Source organism: Oncorhynchus keta, chromosome 28 (assembly GCF_023373465.1).
Source record: "Oncorhynchus keta strain PuntledgeMale-10-30-2019 chromosome 28, Oket_V2, whole genome shotgun sequence".
Taxonomy (NCBI): Eukaryota; Metazoa; Chordata; class Actinopteri; order Salmoniformes; family Salmonidae; genus Oncorhynchus; species Oncorhynchus keta.
The window spans coordinates 28,608,812-28,631,587 of NC_068448.1; the positions used below are offsets into that span (position 1 = coordinate 28,608,812).

The 22,776-nt window shown below is 42.0% G+C and overlaps 1 protein-coding gene across 13 annotated transcripts in view; it reads right to left on the reverse strand.

Annotated features, from left to right (window-relative positions):
* Positions 1–185: 185 nt before the first annotated feature.
* LOC118360570 (plasma membrane calcium-transporting ATPase 3-like) overlaps positions 186–22,776 on the reverse strand; it is a 34,171-nt gene continuing 11,580 nt past the window's right edge. For 4 of the 13 annotated variants that reach the window (XM_052482696.1, XM_052482693.1, XM_052482691.1 and 1 more), the window contains exons 6-23: positions 19,640–19,771; positions 18,816–18,866; positions 18,456–18,494; positions 17,874–18,035; positions 17,361–17,575; positions 16,897–17,139; positions 16,303–16,544; positions 15,229–15,463; positions 14,379–14,558; positions 14,148–14,235; positions 13,939–14,045; positions 13,301–13,492; positions 12,735–12,948; positions 11,925–12,136; positions 11,605–11,712; positions 11,197–11,379; positions 10,328–10,414; positions 186–1,552 (exon numbers count right to left, since the gene is read on the reverse strand). In XM_052482696.1, the coding sequence (XP_052338656.1) occupies positions 1,115–1,552; positions 10,328–10,414; positions 11,197–11,379; positions 11,605–11,712; positions 11,925–12,136; positions 12,735–12,948; positions 13,301–13,492; positions 13,939–14,045; positions 14,148–14,235; positions 14,379–14,558; positions 15,229–15,463; positions 16,303–16,544; positions 16,897–17,139; positions 17,361–17,575; positions 17,874–18,035; positions 18,456–18,494; positions 18,816–18,866; positions 19,640–19,771 (3,128 nt within the window). In that variant the 3' untranslated portion in view covers positions 186–1,114. Of the gene's footprint in view, positions 1,553–10,260; positions 10,415–11,196; positions 11,380–11,604; positions 11,713–11,924; positions 12,137–12,734; positions 12,949–13,300; positions 13,493–13,938; positions 14,046–14,147; positions 14,236–14,378; positions 14,559–15,228; positions 15,464–16,302; positions 16,545–16,896; positions 17,140–17,360; positions 17,576–17,873; positions 18,036–18,455; positions 18,495–18,815; positions 18,867–19,639; positions 19,772–22,776 lie in introns of all 13 variants that reach the window. The other 9 variants (XM_052482702.1, XM_052482701.1, XM_052482697.1 and 6 more) reach the window with 9 other exon arrangements.

Below are 22,776 nucleotides of genomic sequence, written 5' to 3' on the forward strand. Positions count from 1 at the left end.
CTAGTTATCACTGTTGATGGCAGTAAAGCATAGTTGGGTAAAAACACATAAATCATACAGTCAAATATTGTTTGACAGATTCTAAAGTACATCAAAAAGTAATTATTTACTTTCGATTTTGTGTTATGTAATCTATGCAAACTAAAAGACAAAAATAAAGAGAATACACATGGATTAATAAAATAATCATTTAAATAAATTACTTTAATCACTACGCACAACTTAATATTTTCAATACTCAGTTCAGTTGTTCCCTTTGTTCATGGAAGTGTCCAAATGAATAACTTAATTCAAGACATATCTACATGAAGAGAAGAACCAAAACTATTAGTAGTGCTTTTGGGGACTTTTTTTTATAGCATATCTACTATTTTCTTACCATTTTGTGTTTTGAAGTTGTTGTATATGTTTTAAATTAATTTGTATAGTTATATTTATTATTTTCTTTTTCAAGACATACACAACACATGTCAACACAGAAAAAGAAAAAAGGTGACGTGACCAGAAGGAGTATATAAAAACAGAAAAACAAGGAGACAAATACAGCAGTTAAGCAAACAAACAATACATACAAACATACATGAAAGATAAAGCTAATTAATGAAGCATCATTAACTGGAATATAATAATTGTAGTAGTAATTGTAGTAATTGCAGTAGTAATAACAACAGTAATAATCTGAACAATTATATTGTTAAAAAGCAGAAGGAATTAACTCCATTTCACTTTCGGTTGAGTCTTCATATTTTCAATCAAAAGGGCAAGAATCAATTCCAGTTCATTCTTGTCTCTACTACACCAATCACTCTATTGCGTGCCTAGATATATATTTCAAAAGTGTCAATCAGAGTCTGGTGGGGTTAGCATCGTTGGACTGTGGAGCTTTTTGAGAGGATATGTGAGTGTTTTGAAGCGGAGAGTGCAGGCTAAAAGCAGTGGCTGTTGAGGAAAGGTTGGGCAACAATCTATAAAACCATTGGTCTATACAATGTAATCATTTATTTTTCTATGTCCAGTTTTCTTCTTCATTTCCTCTTTGTTGGGTTACATCCATGTCCATCAAGATCATTGGTGTTTCCTCTCCCTACTTGTCAACCATGTGCCCAGATTGTAGTTATAAACAGGTCTCCAAGCTGTGCAATGGGCTGGCGGGGCGGCAGAGAGAAGCAGTTGGTAGTCTTGCATCTTTTGGGTTCAGATGATCTCCATTCTCAGCGTCAGCAGCAGCAGTGGCGTTGTTGTTGCAGTTGAGTGTAACAGGGAGGCTCTGCTGGCGGTAGGGGGCGGGACGGGAGGTGGAGCGGCAGCGAGGGGGAGGCTGAGGGGCCTGTGCAGGGGGAGGAGCTTGACGAAAAGCCAGGCGAATGTTGTTGCAGTCTGAGCGCTCTGATTCTTCGGTTTCAATGTCTGTCTCGTCAATCAAGGGGATGTTGTGGACCAAGTCACTGATGAGAAATTCCGGGTGTGCCATGAAGTCTTGGATGGAGTTCTTGGATCCCGGCTTCTCAATGCCATCATAAAGTGGGCTATGGAATGCTTTCACCACTCGGATCTATGTTGAGTTTTGTATAATAATGGTCAAACATGGGGAGAAATGCAGAAAGGAAAAGGGAATAGATGGGACAAACAATTGGAGAGAGATGTAGCATTTAAGCATTTAAAAGTGTGACAGTGGCAGAATTATTTGTCTGAACTCACCTGAAAGAGTTATGAAAAAATAAAAAATTTTAATCTTCTGAAAATTCTACTAAATGTTAGTTAAATTCTAAATAGAAGGTGTTATCGTACAGTAGTAGGCTTGCCTGGGCATGGGGAGGTGTACCTCTTTCTGTCCAATAAGGTCATTCCTAGATATTATATTTGTCCATTTAAGGGACACCTTTTGCTCAAGAACTTACCCAGAGGCAAATGTTCTGTACAGCCTCTTTAAAGGCAATAAATTACCTATGAGTTTGAAAAGCCTCACTGACCTGATAAAACCTACTGTATGTGTACAATATGTACATGCCCACTTTGGATTACTCTGTAACTTTAAAGTAAATGAGGGAAAGTAAAACAAATAAAAACTGAAATAATGACTTAAATAAAAGTTAGTGTTGTCAGTTCAATATAAGATATTTAAAATGAATCAAATATCAATTGATGGATGCACAACCTTGTCTGAAACACACACACACACACACACACACACACACACACACACACACACACACACACACACACACACACACACACACACACACACACACACACACACACACACACACACACACACACACACACACACACACACACACACGTATAAACATTTTTGTACTGAACTCTGAACTTACATACGGGACAAGTGAAACAAGCAGAACACAGAGCATGGGATTCAGATTAGTTCAAAAACCAAACAACAACTGACATGCCAAGACTGATCATGTGAGAGCCTCATTTACTGCCATGCTGTAAAAGAAACGCATTAGAGGTGGTCGTGCATGAGCTTGTCTTGGTGCAAACGAAAATGCGTGTAGTTGGATGACATATTGTCCGTGCATGAGCTTGTCTTGGTGCAAACGAAAATGGGTGTAGTTGGATGACATATTGTTTGGGTGATGCAACGTCCAATGAGCCATATTGCAGCTACCAGTTAAGCTAAGTGAACATCACACACAATACAGACCATTCACAGTAATCACAGGCTTCTGTAGACTTGATGACTAATGTTGTTATATCATTGTACAAGTTGTTATAATTTACTCTTGTGAATTTCGGGGTGGCTGTAAAAAAGCCCTTCCTTAACAGTGTATGTGAATAATTGTATATTTCTATTGAACATCTTGAACGTGTACTTTTACGTTATCTAGGGTATATCTAAACTCAAATGTTTTAGATACAGTACAAACAAATTTAAGGACATAAATACAGTCCTCCAGCTCAGTACAAAAATGGCAATATTGTAGACAATGGATGTATTACATAAGGCACAATAGTCACCACACTGGAATTGCCAGTGCTGTACAACAAACCATTACCTTCAATGTCAGAACAATTGTTTTAAAAACTGTTCCTCAAAATCACATTATACAGTGCCTTCGGAAAGTATTCAGACCTCTTGATTTTTTCAAAATAAATACATTTTTTACAGCCTTATTGTAAAATGGATTAAATCGTCCCCCCCCCCCTCATCAATCTACACACAATACCACATAATGACAAAATGGAAATACGTTATTTACATAAGTATTCAGCCCCTTTGCTATGAGACTCAAAATTGAGCTCAGGTGCATCCTGTTTCCATTGATCATCCTTGAAATGTTTCTACAACTTGATTGGAGTCCACTTGTGGTAAATTCAATTGATTGGACATGATTTGGAAAGGCACACACCTGTCTATATAAGGTCCCACAGTTGACAGTGCATGTCAGAGCAAAAACCAAGCCATGAGGTCGAAGCAATTGTCCGTAGAGCTCCAAGACAGGATCTGGGGAAGGGTACAAAAAAATGTCTGCAGCATTGTAGGTCCCTAAGAACACAGTTGCCTCCATCATTCTTAAATGGAAGAAGTTTGGAACCACCAAGACTCTTCCTAGAGCTGACCGCCCGGCCAAACTGAGCAATCAGGGGAGAAGGGCCTTGGTCAGGGAGGTGACCAAGAACGTGATGGTCACTCTGACAGAGCCCTAGAGTTCCTCTGTGGAGAATGGAGAACCTTGCAGAAGGATGTCCATCTCTGCAGCACTCCAACAATCAGGCCTTTATGGTAGAGTGGCCAGATGGTAGCCACTCCTCAGTAAAAGGCACATGACAGCCTGTTTGGAGTTTGCCGAAAGGCACCTAAAGACTCACAAACCATGAAAAACAAGACTCTCTAATCTGATGAAACCAAGATTGAACTCTTTGGCCTGAATGCCAAGCGTCACGTCTGGAGGAAACCTGGCACCATCCCTACGGTGAAGCATGGCGGGCATGTTTTTCGGAGGCAGGCACTGGGAGACTAGACAGGACCAAGGGAAAGATGAACTGAGCAAAGTGCTGAGAGATCCTTGATGAAAATCTGCTCCAGAGCACTCAGGACTTCAGACTGGGGCAAAGGTTCATCTTCCAACAGAACAATGACCCTAAGCACACAGCCAAGACAACGCAGGAGTGGCTTCGGGACAAGTCTCTGAATGTCCTTGAGTGGCCCAGCCAGAGCCCGGACTTGAACCTGATCGAAGATATCTGGAGAGACCTGAAAATAGCTGGATAGCCTGACCAAGTTTAAGAGGATCTGCAGAGAAAAATGGGAGAAACTCCCCAAATACAGGTGTGCCAAGCTTGTAGCGTCATACCCAAGAAGACTCAATGCTGTAATTTCTGCCAAAAGTGCTTCAACAAAGTACTGAGTAAAGTGTCTGAATACTGACAGTACCAGTCAAAAGTTTGGACACACCTACACATTTTAATATAATATTGAATACATCAAAACTATGAAATAACACACGTTTTTAATTTTTGATAAATTAGCAAAAATGTCTTTTTGATTTGTCATTATGGGGTATTTTGTATGTAGATTGATGAGGGGGAAAAAATATTTAATCCATTTTAGAATGAGACTGTGACATGACAAAATGTGGAAAAAGTCAAGGGGTCTGAATACTTTCCGAAGGCACTGTAAGCATGGGAAAATCTACATTTGAAACATTTATGATACACCACCAGTTGTTCTGTGTCCAGCCACCACATACCCATCTCCTTGTTCAAAAATAATAAGAAGTGATGGGTTATTCATCAACTCAAAGTCAGCCCCAATTCACACAGAACTCAACATAGGTCTTAATATATAGGCCTTATGGTAAGCTTGCTTTAATATTGTTAACGAGGAAAACAATACATTAATAAATAGGATGTTTCTGTAATGACTATGGCTGGTCCGAAATGGTAAAGAGATACACATATTGTGAAGTATAATAAAATAATAATAATACATTCATTCCCACAGAGCAAATAAGTGTGTGAACATGAATGCAATCATATTCTGTTGCAATAGGCACTACAGGCTGAATCCTAACTTGAGATACATGTGAGTAACTAAAACCCTTGTTGAAATCATGCACTGATATAAAAAGGGAGATTCGTGTGAAAGTCCAAGTTTTGGGGCGAGCGTTAGAAATTATACTTAGGTCCTTATTCCTATTCGCTCAGTGGACTGTACCTCAGCATGCACAAACAATATGATTTGTTTGTTCATTCCTGCAGCAAGCATAGCCACAAAGACCCATTTCTTCAGCAAGCACCTCTAAAAAGACCAACCTTTGTAGCAAGCACAACCAAAAAAACATTCTAACTGTGAAAATGACCACAAAGATCTTGCACAAGAAGCGACATGACCCAATAACGTTGTTGTGATGAGGGAGTCAGGCAACACAGATACACTGTTGAGGTTGACTTGTGCTGATTTGTTTTTCCAAGGAGCTGTTTGTTCCCATAAAGTAAATTATTTACAAAATAAATCATCATTATGTGCCCTCTGAATTCATGTCCCCTTGTGAAAATTGTAAACTTTCGAGTATAGTGCCCGCAATGATCAATATAACACCAGAGCTGTTGAAAATGAACTATTACTCAAGTCAATGTATTCACTTGATTTCTTTCAAATGGGCCACCTAAAGATCTCAGAAGAGGATGAGAAGGCCTGTTTTACTGTGGTGGAGCATGAATCCCATGAACACTTCAGATTTATTGAAGTACACTAAACAATTTACGCAAGTCGTGCGTCTGCTAAATGACTTAAATGTAATGTAATGTAATGTGGTTAGGCTCAATTCATTTTCACTCAGTCAATTCAGTGAATGAAATGGCAATTCTATTCATGAATTAGTCAAACTATTCTCAGTGAAGATAATGGACCATCCATCAATGTACACAGTATGATTAAGGGGGAAACAATGAGAACTACCTAGAAAGCTGAACAGCAAAACAATTACGTAAGAGGCGGCAGGGTAGCCTAGTGGTTAGAGCGTTGAGCTAGTAACCGGAAGGTTGCAAGTTCAAATCCCCGAGCTGCCCCTGAACAGGCAGTTAACCCATTGTTCCTAGGCTGTCATTGAAAATAAGAATTTGTTCTTAACTGACTTGCCTAGTTAAATAAAGGTAAAATTAAATTTAAAAAAGACCTGCTGAACAATGCAATTTCAGAAATAGAAGCTAGTGTTGCTACATTCAGATATCTACTAACATACAGAACAATCTGTGGCTGTATATAAGAGAAATCAAAAAGTCCTCAAAGGAAATGATAATAGGCAAAGTGCACAACACGTAATGGTCTGTTTTTGAATATGGGTTGGACGAATGCCTCTGTATTGCATTATACCAAATGCTGCAATGCCACCTCCAAAGGAAATGGAGACATTTGACATAACTGCATGCAACAGATATATGGTGTGTTTTGCCCTTCAATTATGGTGTATTTTGACATATGTAAGCTGTCAGTCAAACTGAACCGAAGTTAGCTGTCAGTCAAACTGAACCGAAGTTAGCTGTCAGTCAAACTGTGTAGAAGTGAAAACGAAACTTAAGTTAAGGCATTCATTCTAACTGGTTAAAATGTTAGGGTTAAGGTTTGGGATAGGTTAAGGATAGGGTTAAAACAGAAACAATAAAACAAAAAAAGGAGTGCCGAGCACTAAAATTGAACCCGCAATGCTTGGAGCTGTAGTTTGCAGTTTAAGCCCACCCTCAACCCATCATTGACTTATCTCAATGGAAACATATCATTGAATGATCTCAATGGAATAAGATAATCTGTATGTTTGATAAGAAAAGAAAACAACAACAAAAACAAACCATAATAAGAGCAGAGTAGTCCTACATTAGGAAATAGAAAGGAAATAAAACTATCTTCCTTCATGAGATGCAGAACCTACAATGAGAGGGAATGAAAAAGACCAAGTAAAATGAGGGTAGTTATTTGTACAAAGCAACACTGCAGATCCTATTTTGGCAGTCTGATCGAACCTAGGGACAGAGAAAGATTTGTATTGGTAGGGTGACCAAACAGTAACATCTCAGAAATGTTTCAGGCTTACACTCGAAGGTTTACAACTGTCTAGAAGTGCACAAACCCAAAATACATGTTATTTTTATTCTTATGTTTTTTTTGTCTTTTTTTTACCTTGATTTGACATTTAATAAATTCTTTAAAATTGGCATCGTCGTAATGCTCTGAATAAAATTTGTATCTCTTTGAAAATTAAACCTTTGTAATGTCACAAATCTGATAAAACCATAGGAGCATACAGACAGTCTGCTCTGGGCAGTTTGAAACACAATTGATCACAGACTGCATCAAGCCAAACAAAGCAGCAAGATGAAGAAATAGATTAAGGCCAGGATTAAATCGGATCAGTGCTAACCCACGTTAGCCAACAAACTCTTGTTTAGGGTAAGAGGTATAACGGTATGGGCTGTCAAATTGGTGAGCTGCTGCTCTTGTGGACATTGTCAAAATATACTACAGTCTGTCATGCCCTGATCTGTTTCACCTGTCCTTGTGATTGTCTCCACCCCCCTCCAGGTGTCACCCATCTTCCCCATTATCCCCTGTGTATTTATACCTGTGTTCTCTGTTTGTCTGTTGCCAGTTTGTCTTGTTTGTTCAAGTCAACCAGCGGTTTGTGTCAGCTGATGCTTTTTCCAGTCTCACTTTTTTCACTCTCCTGGCTTTGACCCTTGCCTGTCCTGACTCTGAGCCCACCTGCCTGACCACTCTGCCTACCCTTGGCCCTGAGCCTGCCTGCCAACCTGTACCTTGTCCCCCTCTGGATTATGAACTCCTGCCTGCCTTGACCTGTTGTTTGCCTGCCCCTGTTGTTGCAATAAACATTGTTACTTCTACACTTCTACTTCTACTTCTACACACTTGGGTTTTACCTGAAACCTGATACCGTCGTTCCCTAAAACGTTAGTAGTTCAAAACATGGATATAACGTGTAGACTATATTGATGGTAGAAATAATTACACTTGAACGAAATAACTAAAAACAGTTTACAAAAGGCACCTGGCTACGTTCTCCCTATTTGTGCAGTCAAAAAGCATAAATGAGGAAACATTTTCCGAACTATGAAATTGTCATACATAAAAAATATAGGCTATAATAAAACAAAATATTATATAATGAATAAAAAAAGAATACAGTCCCCCTTGGCATGTTTCCTATTTTGTTGCCTTACAACCTGAACTGAAAATATTTTTTTCGGGGGGGGTTGTATCAATTGATTTACACAACATACCACTTTTAAGTTTCTGAACTATATTTTTTATTGTGAAACAAGCAAGAAATAAGACAAAAAAAACAGTAAACTTTAGCGTGCATAACTATTCACCCCCCCCCCATCCCCAAGTCAATACTTTGTAGAGTCACCTTTTGCAGCAATTACAGCTGCAAGTCTCTTGGGGTATGTTTCTATAAGCTTGGCACATCTAGCCACTGTGATTTTGCCCATTCTTCAAGGCAAAACTGCTCCAGTTGCTGGAGTACAGCAATCTTTAAGTCATACCACAGATTCTGAATTGGATTGAGGTCTGGGCTTTGACTCGGCCATTTCAAGACATTTAAATGTTTCCCCTTAAACCACTCGAGTGTTGCTTTAGCAGTATGCTTAGGGTCATTGTCCTGCTGGAAGGTGAACCTCCGTCCCAGTCTCAAATCTCTGGAAGACTGAAACAGGTTTCCCTCAATAATTTCCCTGTATTTAACGCCATCCATCATTCCTTCAATTCTGACCAGTTTCCCAGTCCCTACCAATGAAAAACATTCCCACAGCATGATGCTGCCACCACCATGCTTCACTGTGGGGATGGTGTTCTCGGGGTGATGAGAAGTGTTGGGTTTGCGCCAGACAGCATTTTCCTTGATGGCCAAAAAGCTCAATTTTAGTCTCATCTGACCAGAGTACCTTCTTCCATATGTTTGGGGAGTCTCCCACATGCCTTTTGGCGAACACATGGCTTTTTTTCTGGCCACTCTTCCGTAAAGCTCAGCTCTGCGGAGTGTACGGCTTAAAGTGGTCCTATGGACAGATACTCTCCGCTGTGGAGCTTTGCAGCTCCTTCAGGGTTATCTTTTGTCTCTTTGTTGCCTCTCTGATTAATGCCCTCCTTGCCTGGTCCGTGAGTTTTGGTGGGCGGCCCTCTTTTGGCAGGTTTGTTGTGGTGCCATATTCTTTCCATTTTTTAATAATGGATTTAAAGGTGCTCTGTGGGATGTTCAAAGTTTCAGATATTTTTTTATAACCCAACCCTGATCTGTACTTCTCCACAACTTTGTCCCTGACCTGTTTGGAGAGCTCCTTGGTCTTCATGGTGCCGCTTGATTGGTGGTGTGGCAGACTCTGGGGCCTTTCAGAACAGGTGTATATATACTGAGATCATGTGACACTTAGATTGCACACAGGTGGACTTAATTAGTTAAATAAGGTGACTTCTGAAGGTAATTGGTTGCATCAGATCTTATTTAGGGGCTTCATAGCAAAGGGGGTGAATACATATGCACAAACCACTTTTCCGTTTTTAATTTTTGGGAATTGTTTGAAACAAGTAATTTTTTTCATTTCACTTCACCAATTTGAACTATTTTGTGTATGTCCATTACATGAAATCCAAATAAATACCCATTTAAATTACAGGTTGTAATGTAACAAAATAGGAAAAATGCCAAGGGGGATGAATACTTTTGCAAGGCATAAATAATAATAAATAAATATATTATTTATGGATTCATTTAATACAGCTGGCCAGCTAATATCATGCTTGAAGAAGTGAGGTAGCCTATACATAATTACAAAGACAAACGTGTATACAGCCTGACATTGCAGCACTCGAACAAGAGCTATGCGGTTGTCAGCGAGCGGGGATCTGATTGAATCCTGGACTAAGATTATGAGGTAGTAGTGAAAAGGAGGTAGAGAAATGTAATACTAAATTAACAAATAATAAAACCACAAATATACACATAGACACACAGTCACTAAACTAATTAAAACATGATGTAGATAGAGATGGTAGATAAACCAGAACAAAGGAGGAAAACTCAAATGAAAAGGTCAGTCGGTCAGGCACATCAGTGTTGACTCCCCCACGCCACAACACACACACAGACAAACACACATATCTTTGATGCTTAATTGCATTTCTGGGCAGGCAAAGGTCAATTTTCTACATACAACATGCTCATTTTGATGATAGTGAGTGGACTGTTTTTTGTTGTGTGCCGTTAATGGATGGCAGAAACTCACTCCCAGGCGCACCAGTTGCATTGGCAGTGGAGAGAACTACGTGAGTGGGAGTAGAAATATTGGTTACGTCATGGAGTTGGCTGAGAACTGAGGAGCGACGTCGCGCAGCACCCTGAAAGGAACCACTTCTCTTGAAGGTACTCACTACCTCCATCTGTTGGAGAGAAAGAGAGGATATCACAGAGAGGACATGACAGTCTTGAAGTACCTCATGTCAATTGGTAGGGGGCCCTGTGGGGCATATTGGAGAGCTGTGAAAGCAAAAGGCAGAATTAATCACATTTAAAGGGATTGTAAAGTAGAACTTGTCGTTTTGTAGAGATCATGTTCCACAATGAAGGAATCTAAAAGCATGTTTTAGATACAAAAAGGCATTTTAAAAGAAAATCAAGGTACGTTTTAAATCAACGATGTTGCCCTCAAAACATGGACTGGTAATGTTAATTATTGTATTTAGCATTACATCAGCATCATGTGTCTCACCTAGATGCTGGTTTCAGTAAGAGACAGACTACAATTAGAACTCTTGTAATATATTTAATATACTTGTTGTTAGGATTATTAGGTATGATCATTGAAGACTTGTCTGTGTAACAGTGACGAGGATTAAGGATACATAAAAAATAAAGACAGAATCTGTGATAATCGCAATGACATGAGGATGAAGGATAAAAAGTGAGAAATATGACCATGAGATGTAATCAAAATGACTCTGATAGGTTACAATAGAGATGATTGTATTTAAATAAATATAGGAAAACAAAGTGTGGTGAAATAAATTAAGGCATCAAATGGTGAAGAAAGAGAGACACATATTAACAGAGATAAGTCGGGCAAGCAGAAAAGACTCCTCTTCGTAGGACAGTACAGCACATACGAGAGCCCTTGTTAGGGAAAGACAAGGGACAGAGAATGGTGGAGCCCAATGCACTGTACCTGAGTCTGAATACGATTGAGGCCCCGGAACCAGAGAATCTGCCCTCGACGTAGCTCCCTCTCAGCATGGTCAATCTCTTGCTCATCATCTGCCATGTCATCATCAATCATCTCTTCCTTACCCAGCGCATGACCCGCTTCCTTCAGACAGGGCAGGCGGCTGGTAGGCACCGTGGTGATGAGCTGTTGGGGTCAGGGGTCAGCGTTAGTTGATGAACAAGAAGAACACAACTTCTGTTTCGGTCTGGTTGGTCCTAGCAAGCCCTTGTGTCAAAGCCAACTGAAGACTGGGTTATGGATATGTGGGTTTGTCTATGTCAAAGGCCTTAATTGTGTCTTGACACAAAACCACTGGAGAACCACAGATTGGTTAACACATTCAAACAACGTTAACTCCAGCATAAGTACCTGTCCCCACAACAGCTCTCCTACTCCCACGAGCAGACACCACAGCCACTGCTCCACATTGAGTGGTGTGCAGCTGAAAGGTTTCCCCCCAAACTGCACAATCACAAACTGTACAGAATAAGACACAAGACGAGAGAGATATGATCACAAAAAGTGGTTGCCATTGGTTAGCACAACATACATGTATCATGTATCCTGTGAGACAATAATTAAGTAGTCAATATTATTAGGTATATGTCATGGTTGAATAACATTACTAGGATTGCTATAATGTAAAGGGAAAACAACGTATAAGAAGTAAAAGCTTGTGGTCCTCTCACCTGCATTAAAAAAGTCCCCAGCACAATACTGCAGAAAATAGGGTTGTGGAATATGCCGTCGAAAACGTTCCTTTCACCGTGGATCTTGCGGGCATTGATCTCGTTGAACAGTTGCATGAGCACAAAGGTGTTGAAGATGATCGTGTAGTGCTCAGAAGGGGGAGAGTGCAGAGGGGCGTGGCGTCCGCTATCAATGTTGAAGATCTTTTCTCCTGAGATGGAGAGGAACACAAAAAGGATAAGCAGACAATAGAAAGAGACACATGTAGTCGAATATATATTTTCTAGTTAAAGCGATAGTGCAAGATTCTGGAAATTAAGCTGTTTTGCTACTTACCCAATGTCAGATGAAGTCATGGATGCCATTTGTTATGTCTCTGCGTGCAGTTTGAAGGAAGTTGACGGTAGTTTCTACTTCCAGTGATTACGTTAACGCTAGTTAGCATTGGCTCGCAAAACTACCTACAACTTCCTTCATACTGAACGCAGAGACATAAAAATGGTATCCATGAGTTCATCTGACTGGATAAGTAGCAAAACACACTATCCCTTTAATGGTAGGCAATGGTATACTAAATGATCATGTAAAATACTATGAGCTAAATAGAGCACCACAGTTCCATGACTGTTTTTCTTCAACCTTCTTGTTCCCCACTACTGCCATTACCTACACCCCACTCTCCCTTTCCCCAACTCCAGCCTCCATCCCCCACCTCCACCTGCAGCCCCCCTCCACCTCCTCCCCTTTTCTCCATTCTCTTCCCACTTCCAGTCTCTCTCCTCCTCCTTCTCCTCCTCCCTTGTGTGTACCCGCAAACAGCAGGGTGAAGATGATAGTGAGCTGGTAGATGGCATGGCCCAGGATGTTCTTCATCATGGTGCGGGAGATGAGGGGGTTGTTGCGGCCGTAAGGCTTCCTCAGGAGCAGGGACTCAGTGGGCGGCTCGGTGGCTAAGGCCAGGGAGGCAAAGGTGTCCATGATAAGGTTCACCCACAACATCTGGACAGCCTTCAGAGGAGAGTCCTGAAGGGAGGAGAGAGAGAGGAGTGGGTAGGGACATGTAAGGAGAGAGGGAGAAAGAGGTAGAGAGGGGGATGGAAAGAGGCAGAGGGAGAAGTCAAAAGAGAAGCAGCAAGAGAGGTAAGGAGAGAAGGAGAGAGAAAAAGAGGTAAGTAGATATCATTTAAATTAATTTTGCTTCAAAACTTCTCCCTCTGCCTCTCACCATCATAGACTGTTACCTACATCTTTGATCATTTACTACAGTTACTTAAATGATCCATTTGGATTTTACACAACAGTGAATTGTGTTGTGGTGTGTTGTGGTGTGCTGTACTGTGGTATGGTGTGTGAGAGTCAGCGATGGAGTGAGTACCTGTGTGATACAGGCGCCGGTGAAGGCCACAATGACAGCCACTACGTTGACAGTGAGCTGGAATTGGAGGAACTTGGAGATGCTGTCATAGACGTTACGTCCCCACATGACCGCCTTCACAATGCTAGAGAAGTTGTCATCAGTCAGGATGATGTCAGAGGCTTCCTTGGCTACGTCAGTACCAGCGATGCCCTACACAGAGCCACCAAAATAATCCACTTTAAATTCACCCCCCGCTTGCACAAGTCTCACATTTAAAAGGAAAACATGTCACTAATACCTATGTAAGTGCGTGATAGTTACACAGCCGTAAGTACTACGTTAGAACTAATGTAACGACACCACAGTACATACCATGCCTATGTAACTACAATGTAAATAGGTAGGGAAATGTATTATTAAAGTGATGCGCCAAAGGTCTTGCATAATATCACACAGTAGATTTGAAAGCAGTGCTCACGAGCCAAAACTGGTCCCTGAAAATTGTGCACACTTGTGTACTACATCAACCATTTTGTATGATATGTTACAAATTTGTAAGTGCTTATGATCCCGGACTGCAACTTTAAGTGTGGCACTTAATATTTTCCCAAAGTTACTAAAATGACTAAAGATTTGTCATCATCATCATGTCTCACCATGGCAAAGCCAACATCGGCCTTCTTCAGTGCGGGTCCGTCGTTTGTCCCGTCCCCTGTCACAGCTACTACCTGCCGCTGTTCCAGTACGGTGCTGTCTATGATGCCTGCAGAGAGATTAAGGTCTCATTGGAAATGCTGCATCTGCATGGTTTACAAGCTGTTTACAAAATAATACTGTAGTTTTGAGTGTAGAATCACTGACCCACCTTTAACCAGTGTATGTTTGTCTGTAGGTGAGGACCGAGCCAGAACTCTCAATTTGGGCCAAACCTTATCAATGCGCCCCTGCTCAACCTGTAAGAAAGAAAGATTGGGTATCCACAGAAAATGTTGAGTCATGTAACACTATGTAAAACAAGCTAAGGAACTGAATCAGGGCACTTTTATTTTTTTGTCGGTTAAAAAGTGTCAAACAATTAATGAATGATGAATTCTACCTCTCCTTTCTCATTTCTGATTCGTCGGTTGAATTCCTTCCCGTCTATACACAGGAAGTCATCCCCTGGCTGGATGATGCCACACTTGGCAGCGATGGCTCGTGCTGTGTTGATGTTGTCACCTGTCACCATGCGCACCGTGATACCTGCTCGCTGGCATTGCTTGATAGCATCTGGGACCTGGTTAGAAAAGACAGCTGGGTTTTGATAAAGCCTTGGCACACCCTCTTACTAGCTAATGTGCATGTAACTACAGCTTCATCACTGAATATTTACTACAATTATAACAATACCTATAATCTCAGAAATGCAGAACTGATTTAAAAAAACATTGCATTGGACACTTGATTATGTTCTAGGGGCAGATGTGTTAGAAAATATACTAGAACAAGGAGTGAAATAGCCCCCCTCTGTATCCTTATGGCAAGTCTATGGTCCAAATGTCCACTCCCCTTCCGAAACTCAAAAAATGCGGCAAAGTTCCTTGTTAGTCGTCGCATCCCAGTCTGTTTACTGATGCTACGATACTATTTATTATTTATGTTACGTATAAGATTACAATACCTATACCTAACTATACCTATACCTAACTACACCTAACTATACCTATACCTAACTATACCTATACCTGCTGTTTAACAATACCTGTTGTATAACAATACCTATTTATTCCTAAATTCATATCTATCTTACTTATTTAGACATTTATCTGCAGAATAACTCACTTGAAATGAAGAGCAAGAAACAGTCAATTGTTATACCTGTGGAAAAACTCCACTCCAAATCTCTACCTACATCTGTAAACAACTGCACCGCAATAGAGCGTCCCTCTGTGTAAGGTCTTGGTTACCTCTGGGCGGACAGGGTCCTCGATGCCCACCACAGTGATACAGATGAGGTCGCTGACGATGCCCGCCTCGTCCTCCCAGTCGGGCTCAGGGCTGGCCGGCAGGTCCTTGTAGGCCACGCAGATGGTGCGCAGGCCGTCGCAGGCCATGGGCTCGATCACCTTCTTCACCATCTCATCCCTATCCCGTGGGCGGAAACCCCGCGGATCTCCACCGCCAGCCATGATAGAGGAGCACCTGACAGACAGAGAGTCAGAACTATGGTTGCAAAGCTACCGGTAATTACAGGAAATGTACAGTATACTTGAATAACTTTTAAGTATTCATACAGTATATAGTATTCATTTTTTATATCTGTGTCCATATTGTCCATGAGTTCCTAGTGAATAGACCATATGGTTCAAGAGAAAATAGCATTTATTTTTTTATATAACCATCTAATCAACAATGGCATTATTTTTTATTAACTATGCAACTTTTACAACTATTTATTTTTTTCACAACTGACACCAGTTTGGCACCACAACATTTACAACAAAGACATATTGACATTGTAAAATAAATTAATCAAATATATTTTATGGTGGCATGGCCCAGGATTAAACACCAAAGGTATTCACTAAATTCATGGTTTATACTTAGGATGTTTTACAGAGTTGTCATTCTATTTGACATGTTATTTAAAATAATCTTATTAGATGATGTTATATATTGTACATATAATAAGGCCACACAGAGGGCCAGAGATAATTACAGACACCAGTGATCATCTGAAGGACCTAAAAAGGCCACGAGATGTCCAGTGATAAATTCCTTAAAATCCTTGAAAGTTACCAAAATTGTGTTAGATATTGCTACTTGCAAATAATATACCCTTCTTTTGCCACCCTAGTCAGGACACAAGTCAGATGCTCTGTATGTTAGGGCAAAGTATTAATGTTAGTCGTTTTGTTTTGTTCATCAAACCTCATTCAAGGCTAACTTTATCTTGAGGCCACCCCCACCACATTCTCTATCAAAGCTGTAGCCTCAAATCAAATCCAACTTTATTTGTAAAGCCTCGGAGTCAGACTTACTTCTTGAGCAGGATCTCAGAGGCCCCCTTGCTGTAGAGGCGGAAGGATCCATCGGGCAGCTGCACCACTGTGCTCATGGACTTGCGCACCGAGTTGAAGGTGTAGACCTTGTAGAGCTTCTCCTCAGGGATCTGTTCCCTCACGGGGGCATAGTCCCTCTTCAGGTCCAGGACAAAGCCAAGTAGGGCACACTCTGTCTTGTTGCCCACCTGCTTGGGTAGGCCTCCCTCCTTATCTGGGGGCTAACAGATAAAATATTAAGTTACTATTCCACCCCCCGCTGAACAGACTGGGCAAAATGAGTCGAAGACAAGAAGGAAAAGAAAAGGCGATAAGATTTGTATGTAAATGTGTATGTAAATGTGTATGTACATTCTGAATTCTATGAATTGTTTTAGCTACTGTATGTTGTGCTGACATGAACAAAATGAGTTTCCATCCAAATGTCCAACTAAACCGAATAAACAGAAAAAAATAAAGCTGTGTTACCCGTTATCATTCCACACTGCAGACATATGCCACAATAAAACTGTAGGAGCATTCAACAGTGTGCAGGTATCTACAGTATCTGTCTTTCACAATCCACCCTCTCACCATAATCTTGGAGGTGTAGGCGCTGTTGACAGCTATGGCATTTACAAGTGTGTCCAGCACCATAGGATTCATCTGGTCAGGGTGTGGGACCATGTGGAAGTGCTGGTCGCCCGCGTAGGCCTGCACCACGGTCATGCGGTTGGTAGTAAGGGTGCCCGTCTTGTCAGAACAGATGGCCGTGGCATTGCCCATGGTCTCACAGGCATCTAGGTGGCGCACCAAGTTATTGTCCTTCATCATTTTCTATAGGGAAACAGGAGGAAACAGACGGAGAGGAATCTTACTGTTAAGGCCTACACCTGAGAAACTACAATACATTTCAGCTGCATACACAATATATAGTGTAATCGCGCCTTGTTTTTGTCACATGGGGGATATTTGAGCAAAAATGCGATTTAACATGATTGTCACATAATGTCACCTAATGTCTGCAGCAACACACACACACAGCTTATTCCCCTCACCTTGACAGAGTAGGCAAGTGATATAGTGACAGCCAGTGGCAGCCCTTCAGGCACAGCCACCACCAGCACTGTGACGCCGATGATGAAGAACTTGACAAAGTACTGCACATAGACAGGTGTACACTCAGTGAGCCACTCCCGGCCCTGAACCACAAAGGTCTCGATCACAAAGTACATCACCAGGATGATCACTGTGATGGCTGACATGACCAGACCTGAGAAAGAAGACAGAAAATGTGAAGAGTTTGTCAGCAGTGTATTTATTTATTTGTACCTTTATTTAACCAGGCAAGTCAGTTACGAACAAATTCTTATTTTCAATGACAGCCTAGGAACAATGGGTTAACTGCCTGTGCAGGGGCAGAACGACAGATTTGTACCTTGTCAGCTTGGGGATTTGAACTTGCAACCTTCCAGTTACTGGTCCAACGCTCTAACCACTAGGTGAACAGTGAACAAGCAGGCCAGCAGAAAAGAGTTCATGAATGCTGAATGCTTAGAGTCAGCCCTCACCTGCCTTCCCGATCTGCACAGCCAGTTTAGTGAGTTTGCCCTGGAGCACAGACTTCTCTTTTTTAGGCACGTTGCCCTTTTTCTTCTCTGCTTCCACCTCCCCTCCTTCAGCGCTCTTCAGGGGCTGCATCTCCATGGCAACGGCCTCATCCTGTTTCTTGGCTAAGATTGGGGGTTGTCACAAAGTTAGGGAGTGGTTAGGACGGTTAGATGAATGTCAAAAGGTGTGGTGAGCGTTACGGCACAAAATGGCTGCCGTGCTTCGCCCAGGTTGGTGCTACAGTATGCAACTGTAACATGGAGTGCCTCCTATATTTTAAGCACTTTGAGACCTAATAAAAAGCGTTGTATACATACAGTCCATTATTATCACATTTACAGATGCAGGTAAGATGTTTTCAACATAAATCAAGAGATTGCTTCCATCTTATTCGAGAAGTAAAAATGTTCTATATACATATTTGGTATAAATTATTACCTCATACCATCTGTTGTTTGTATAGTTCCCCAAATGATTTATATATGGCAGCCTATTTGAAATGTGGGATGATTCATCTGCCTTGAAATCCCACTGTTTCTTACCTTTGTTCTGATTGTTTTCCAATGTCCCATCTTGCTTACCTGTGATTGAGTGAGAGAGAGATAAATATCTAGACTGATACAGCTGAACGTGACAGACATAATGCTGCATGGGAGGGAAACATGGCTCCCATTTTAACCCCCCTAAAGGAGTAAAAATTGAATGGGAAAATAAATAGACAAAGTGAAAGTGACAGAAACGTGAAGAAATGTTATGTTAAACATACTTTTCAAAATATGTTTACAGTTTGTATTTTTTCCCCCAATTACATTAGGGGCCCACAATTTCCCACGGAAGTCCCATGGAATATCTCTAGCAAATCCCTTCACCAATCTAACTAGTCTAGTAGGGGAAACACCTACCATTCGTGATGCTGATCTGTTTTGCTTCGACTGCAGGGGTATTATTGCCCTCTGACGGGATAGTGGTTTGGGATTTGAGATAGGGACAGGGACAATAAGAGATTTGATCAAATTAAGAGACAAAAAACAATCAAATCACTAAAACGAATGAGCAACAGAAACAACACAAACAGGGAATGCATAAAAATGAGTGAATGAGACCTCAGGAGCAGTAAATAAGTAAACCATTGCATCATATCTTTCTGTGGTCTACATTGTGACGTTTGGTCCTAACCAGAGGCTTCCCCGTCTGTGTAACCCCATCTCCATGTTGCTCTCCCTCTTTCCATTCAATTATTGATCGCTCTGCAGACGGCTATGCTTTTAGGATAGAATTATTAAACAGCTAGCTAGCTACCACTCTCTTCATATCAAGGGGAGGGGAACAGGGAGGAAAGTCTCTGCCTATGTACTGTAAATATACACTGCACAGCTCAGTGATGCTCTCTCTGCTCTCTCTTTCTCAGCAGAAGTAACATCCGGTCTTAAATGACTCACAGCTAAATGGAGCATCATTTCAACACACCTATTGAAACTGCCAATGCATGATTTATTTTAATTTAAATGTATTTATTTGATACATACATGTCTCTGTGTATATACAGTATAAGAAACAGACATTGCAAGTCAATCATATGCAAATACATCCGTGTACAGTATATATCCATATTAAGCATCCCTGCTATATGTATTGAGATTCAAATGTAGGCTACTATATTTGCTTTTATACCAATGATAACAACATCTTAAAGACATTACACCTTCAGTATGTCTTATTATCTTACCTTTCTTGTCTTTCTTCTCCTCCTCTTGATCACCCTCTCCAGCCCCCAGTAGAGTGAAGATAATTCCAGTTTGAGAGTTGATCCCCACAGCAGTAACCAGCATCTTTCCAGATCCTTCCATCACATGAGTTCCTAAGGGGACACACAGATGAAATTCATAAATAGGCATGGAAATAACTCAGTTATCAACACTATATTAAACAGAGTACCTTTATATATACACTGCTCAAAAAAATAAAGGGAACACTAAAATAACACATCCTAGATCTGAATGAATGAAATATTCTTATTAAATACTTGTTTCTTTACATAGTCGAATGGGCTGACAACAAAATCACACAAAAATGATCAATGGAAATCAAATTTATCAACCCATGGAGGTCTGGATTTGGAGTCCCACTCAAAATTAAAGTGGAAAACCACACTACAGGCTGATCCAACTTTGATGTAATGTTCTTAAAACAAGTCAAAATGAGGCTCAGTAGTGTGTGTGGCCTCCAATTGCCTGTATGACCTCCCTACAACGCCTGGGCATGCTCCTGATGAGGTGGCGGATGGTCTCCTGAGGGATCTCTTCCCAGACCTGGACTAAAGCATCCGACAACTCCTGGACAGTCTGTGATGCAACGTGGCGTTGGTGGATGGAGCGAGACATGATGTCCCAGATGTGCTCAATTGGATCAGGTCTGGGGAACGGGCGGGCCAGTCCATAGCATCAATGCCTTCCTCTTGCAGGAACTGCTGACACACTCCAGCCACATGAGGTCTAGCATTGTCTTGCATTAGGAGGAACCCAGGGCCAACCGCACCAGCATATGGTCTCACAAAGGGTCTGAGGATCTCATCTCGGTACCTAATGGCAGTCAGGCTACCCCTGGCGAGCACATGGAGGGCTGTGCAGCCCCCCAAAGAAATGCCACCCCACACCATGACTGACCCAACGCCAAACCGGTCATGCTGGAGGATGTTGCAGGCAGCAGAACGTTCTCCACGGCGTCTCCAGACTGTCACGTCTGTCACATGTGCTCAATGTGAACCTTCTTTCATCTGTGAAGAGCACAGGGCGCCAGTGGCAAATTTGCCAATCTTGGTGTTCTCTGGAAAATGAAAAACGTCCTGCACGGTGTTGGGCTGTAAGCACAACCACCACCTGTGGACGTCGGGCCCTCATACCACCCTCATGGAGTCTGTTTCTGACCGTTTGAGCAGACAAATGCACATTTGTGGCCTGCTGGAGGTCATTTTGCAGGGCTCTGGCAGTGCTCCTCCTGCTCCTCCTTGCACAAAGGCGGAGGTAGCAGTCCTTCTGCTGTTGTTGCCCTCCTACGGCCTCCTCAACATCTCCTGATGTACTGGCCTGTCTCCTGGTAGTGTCTCCATGCTCTGGACACTACGCTGACAGACACAGCAAACCTTCTTGCCACAGCTCACATTGATGTGCCATCCTGGATGAGCTGCACTATCTGAGCCACTTGTGTGAGTTGTAGACTCCATCTCATGCTACCACTAGAGTGAAAGCACCGCCAGCATTCAAAAGTGACCAGAACATCAGCCAGGAAGCATAGGAACTGAGAAGTGGTCTGTCCCCCCACCTGCAGAACCACTCCTTTATTGGGGGTGCCTTGCTAATTGCCTATAATTTCCACCTGTTGTCTATTCCATTTCCACAACAGCATGTGGCATTTATTGTCAATCAGTGTTGATTCCTAAGTGGTTTGAATTCACAGAAGTGTGATTGACTTGGAGTTACATTGTGTTGTTTAAGTGTTCCCTTTATTTTTTTGAGCAGTGTATATGGAACCTAAAACAGAAGAGAAAATGTCCATAAATATTGTTTGCATTGATATGCTGTTCAAAGATTGTTATTGCAGAAAAATCATGTTTTGAAAAGTGTTTATTTCTAGGATGGACACTGAACAAAAATATAAATCTAACATGCAACAATTTCAAAGATTTTACTGAGTTACAGTTCATATGAGGAAATCAGTGTAACGGCGTTCGTTCCGTCGAAAGAGAGTCGGACCGAAATGCAGCGTGGTTGTTACTTATGTTCTTTAATGAAGAAACGACGTTACATTAAATAACTTAATAAATACAAAAACAACAAACGGAACGTGAAACCTAATTACAGCCTATCTGGTGAAACTACACAGAGACAGGAACAATCACCCACGAAATACACAGTGAAACCCCGGCTACCTAAATATGGTTCCCAATCAGAGACAACGAGAATCACCTGACTCTGATTGAGAACCGCCTCAGGCAGCCAACCTAAGCTACCCCCCTACTCAGCCGCAATCCTAATGCCTACAAAACCCCAATACGAAACACAACATATAAACCCATGTCACACCCTGGCCTGACCAAATATATAACGAAACACAAAACACTATGACCAAGGCGTGACAGAACCCCCCCCCTAAGGTGCGGACTCCCGGACGCACCTCACAACCATAGGGAGGGTCCGGGTGGGCGTCTGTCCATGGTGGCGGTTCCGGCTCGGGACGTGGACCCCACTCCATTAATGTCATAGTTCCTCCCCTTCGCGTCCTGGGATAATCCACCCTCGCCGCCGACCATGGCCTAATAGTCCTCACCCAGAACCCCACTGAACTGAGGGGCAGCTCGGGACTGAGGGGCAGCTCGGGACTGAGGGGCAGCTCGGGACTGAGGGGCAGCTCGGGACTGAGGGGAAGCCCGGGACTGAGAGAAAGCCCAGTACTGAGAGAAAGCCCAGTACTGAGAGGAAGCCCAGTACTGAGATGAAGCTCAGGCAGGTAGTAGGCTCCGGTAGATCCTGGCTGGCTGGCGGATCTGGAAGATTCTGGTTGACTGGCAGATCTGGAAGATCATGGCTGACTGGCGGATCTAGCTGCTCCATGCAGACTGGCAGCTCTGGCTACATCATGCAGACTGACAGCTCTGGCTGCTCCATGCAGGCTGACAGCTCCTTGCAGACTGACAGCTCCTTGCAGACTGGCAGCTACTTGCAGACTGGCAGCTCCTTGCAAACTGACAGCTCTTTGCAGACTGACATCTCTGGCTGCTTCATGCAGACTGACAGCTCTGGCTGCTTCATACAGACTGACAGCTCTGGCTGCTTCATGCAGACTGACAGCTCAGGCTGCTCCGAACAG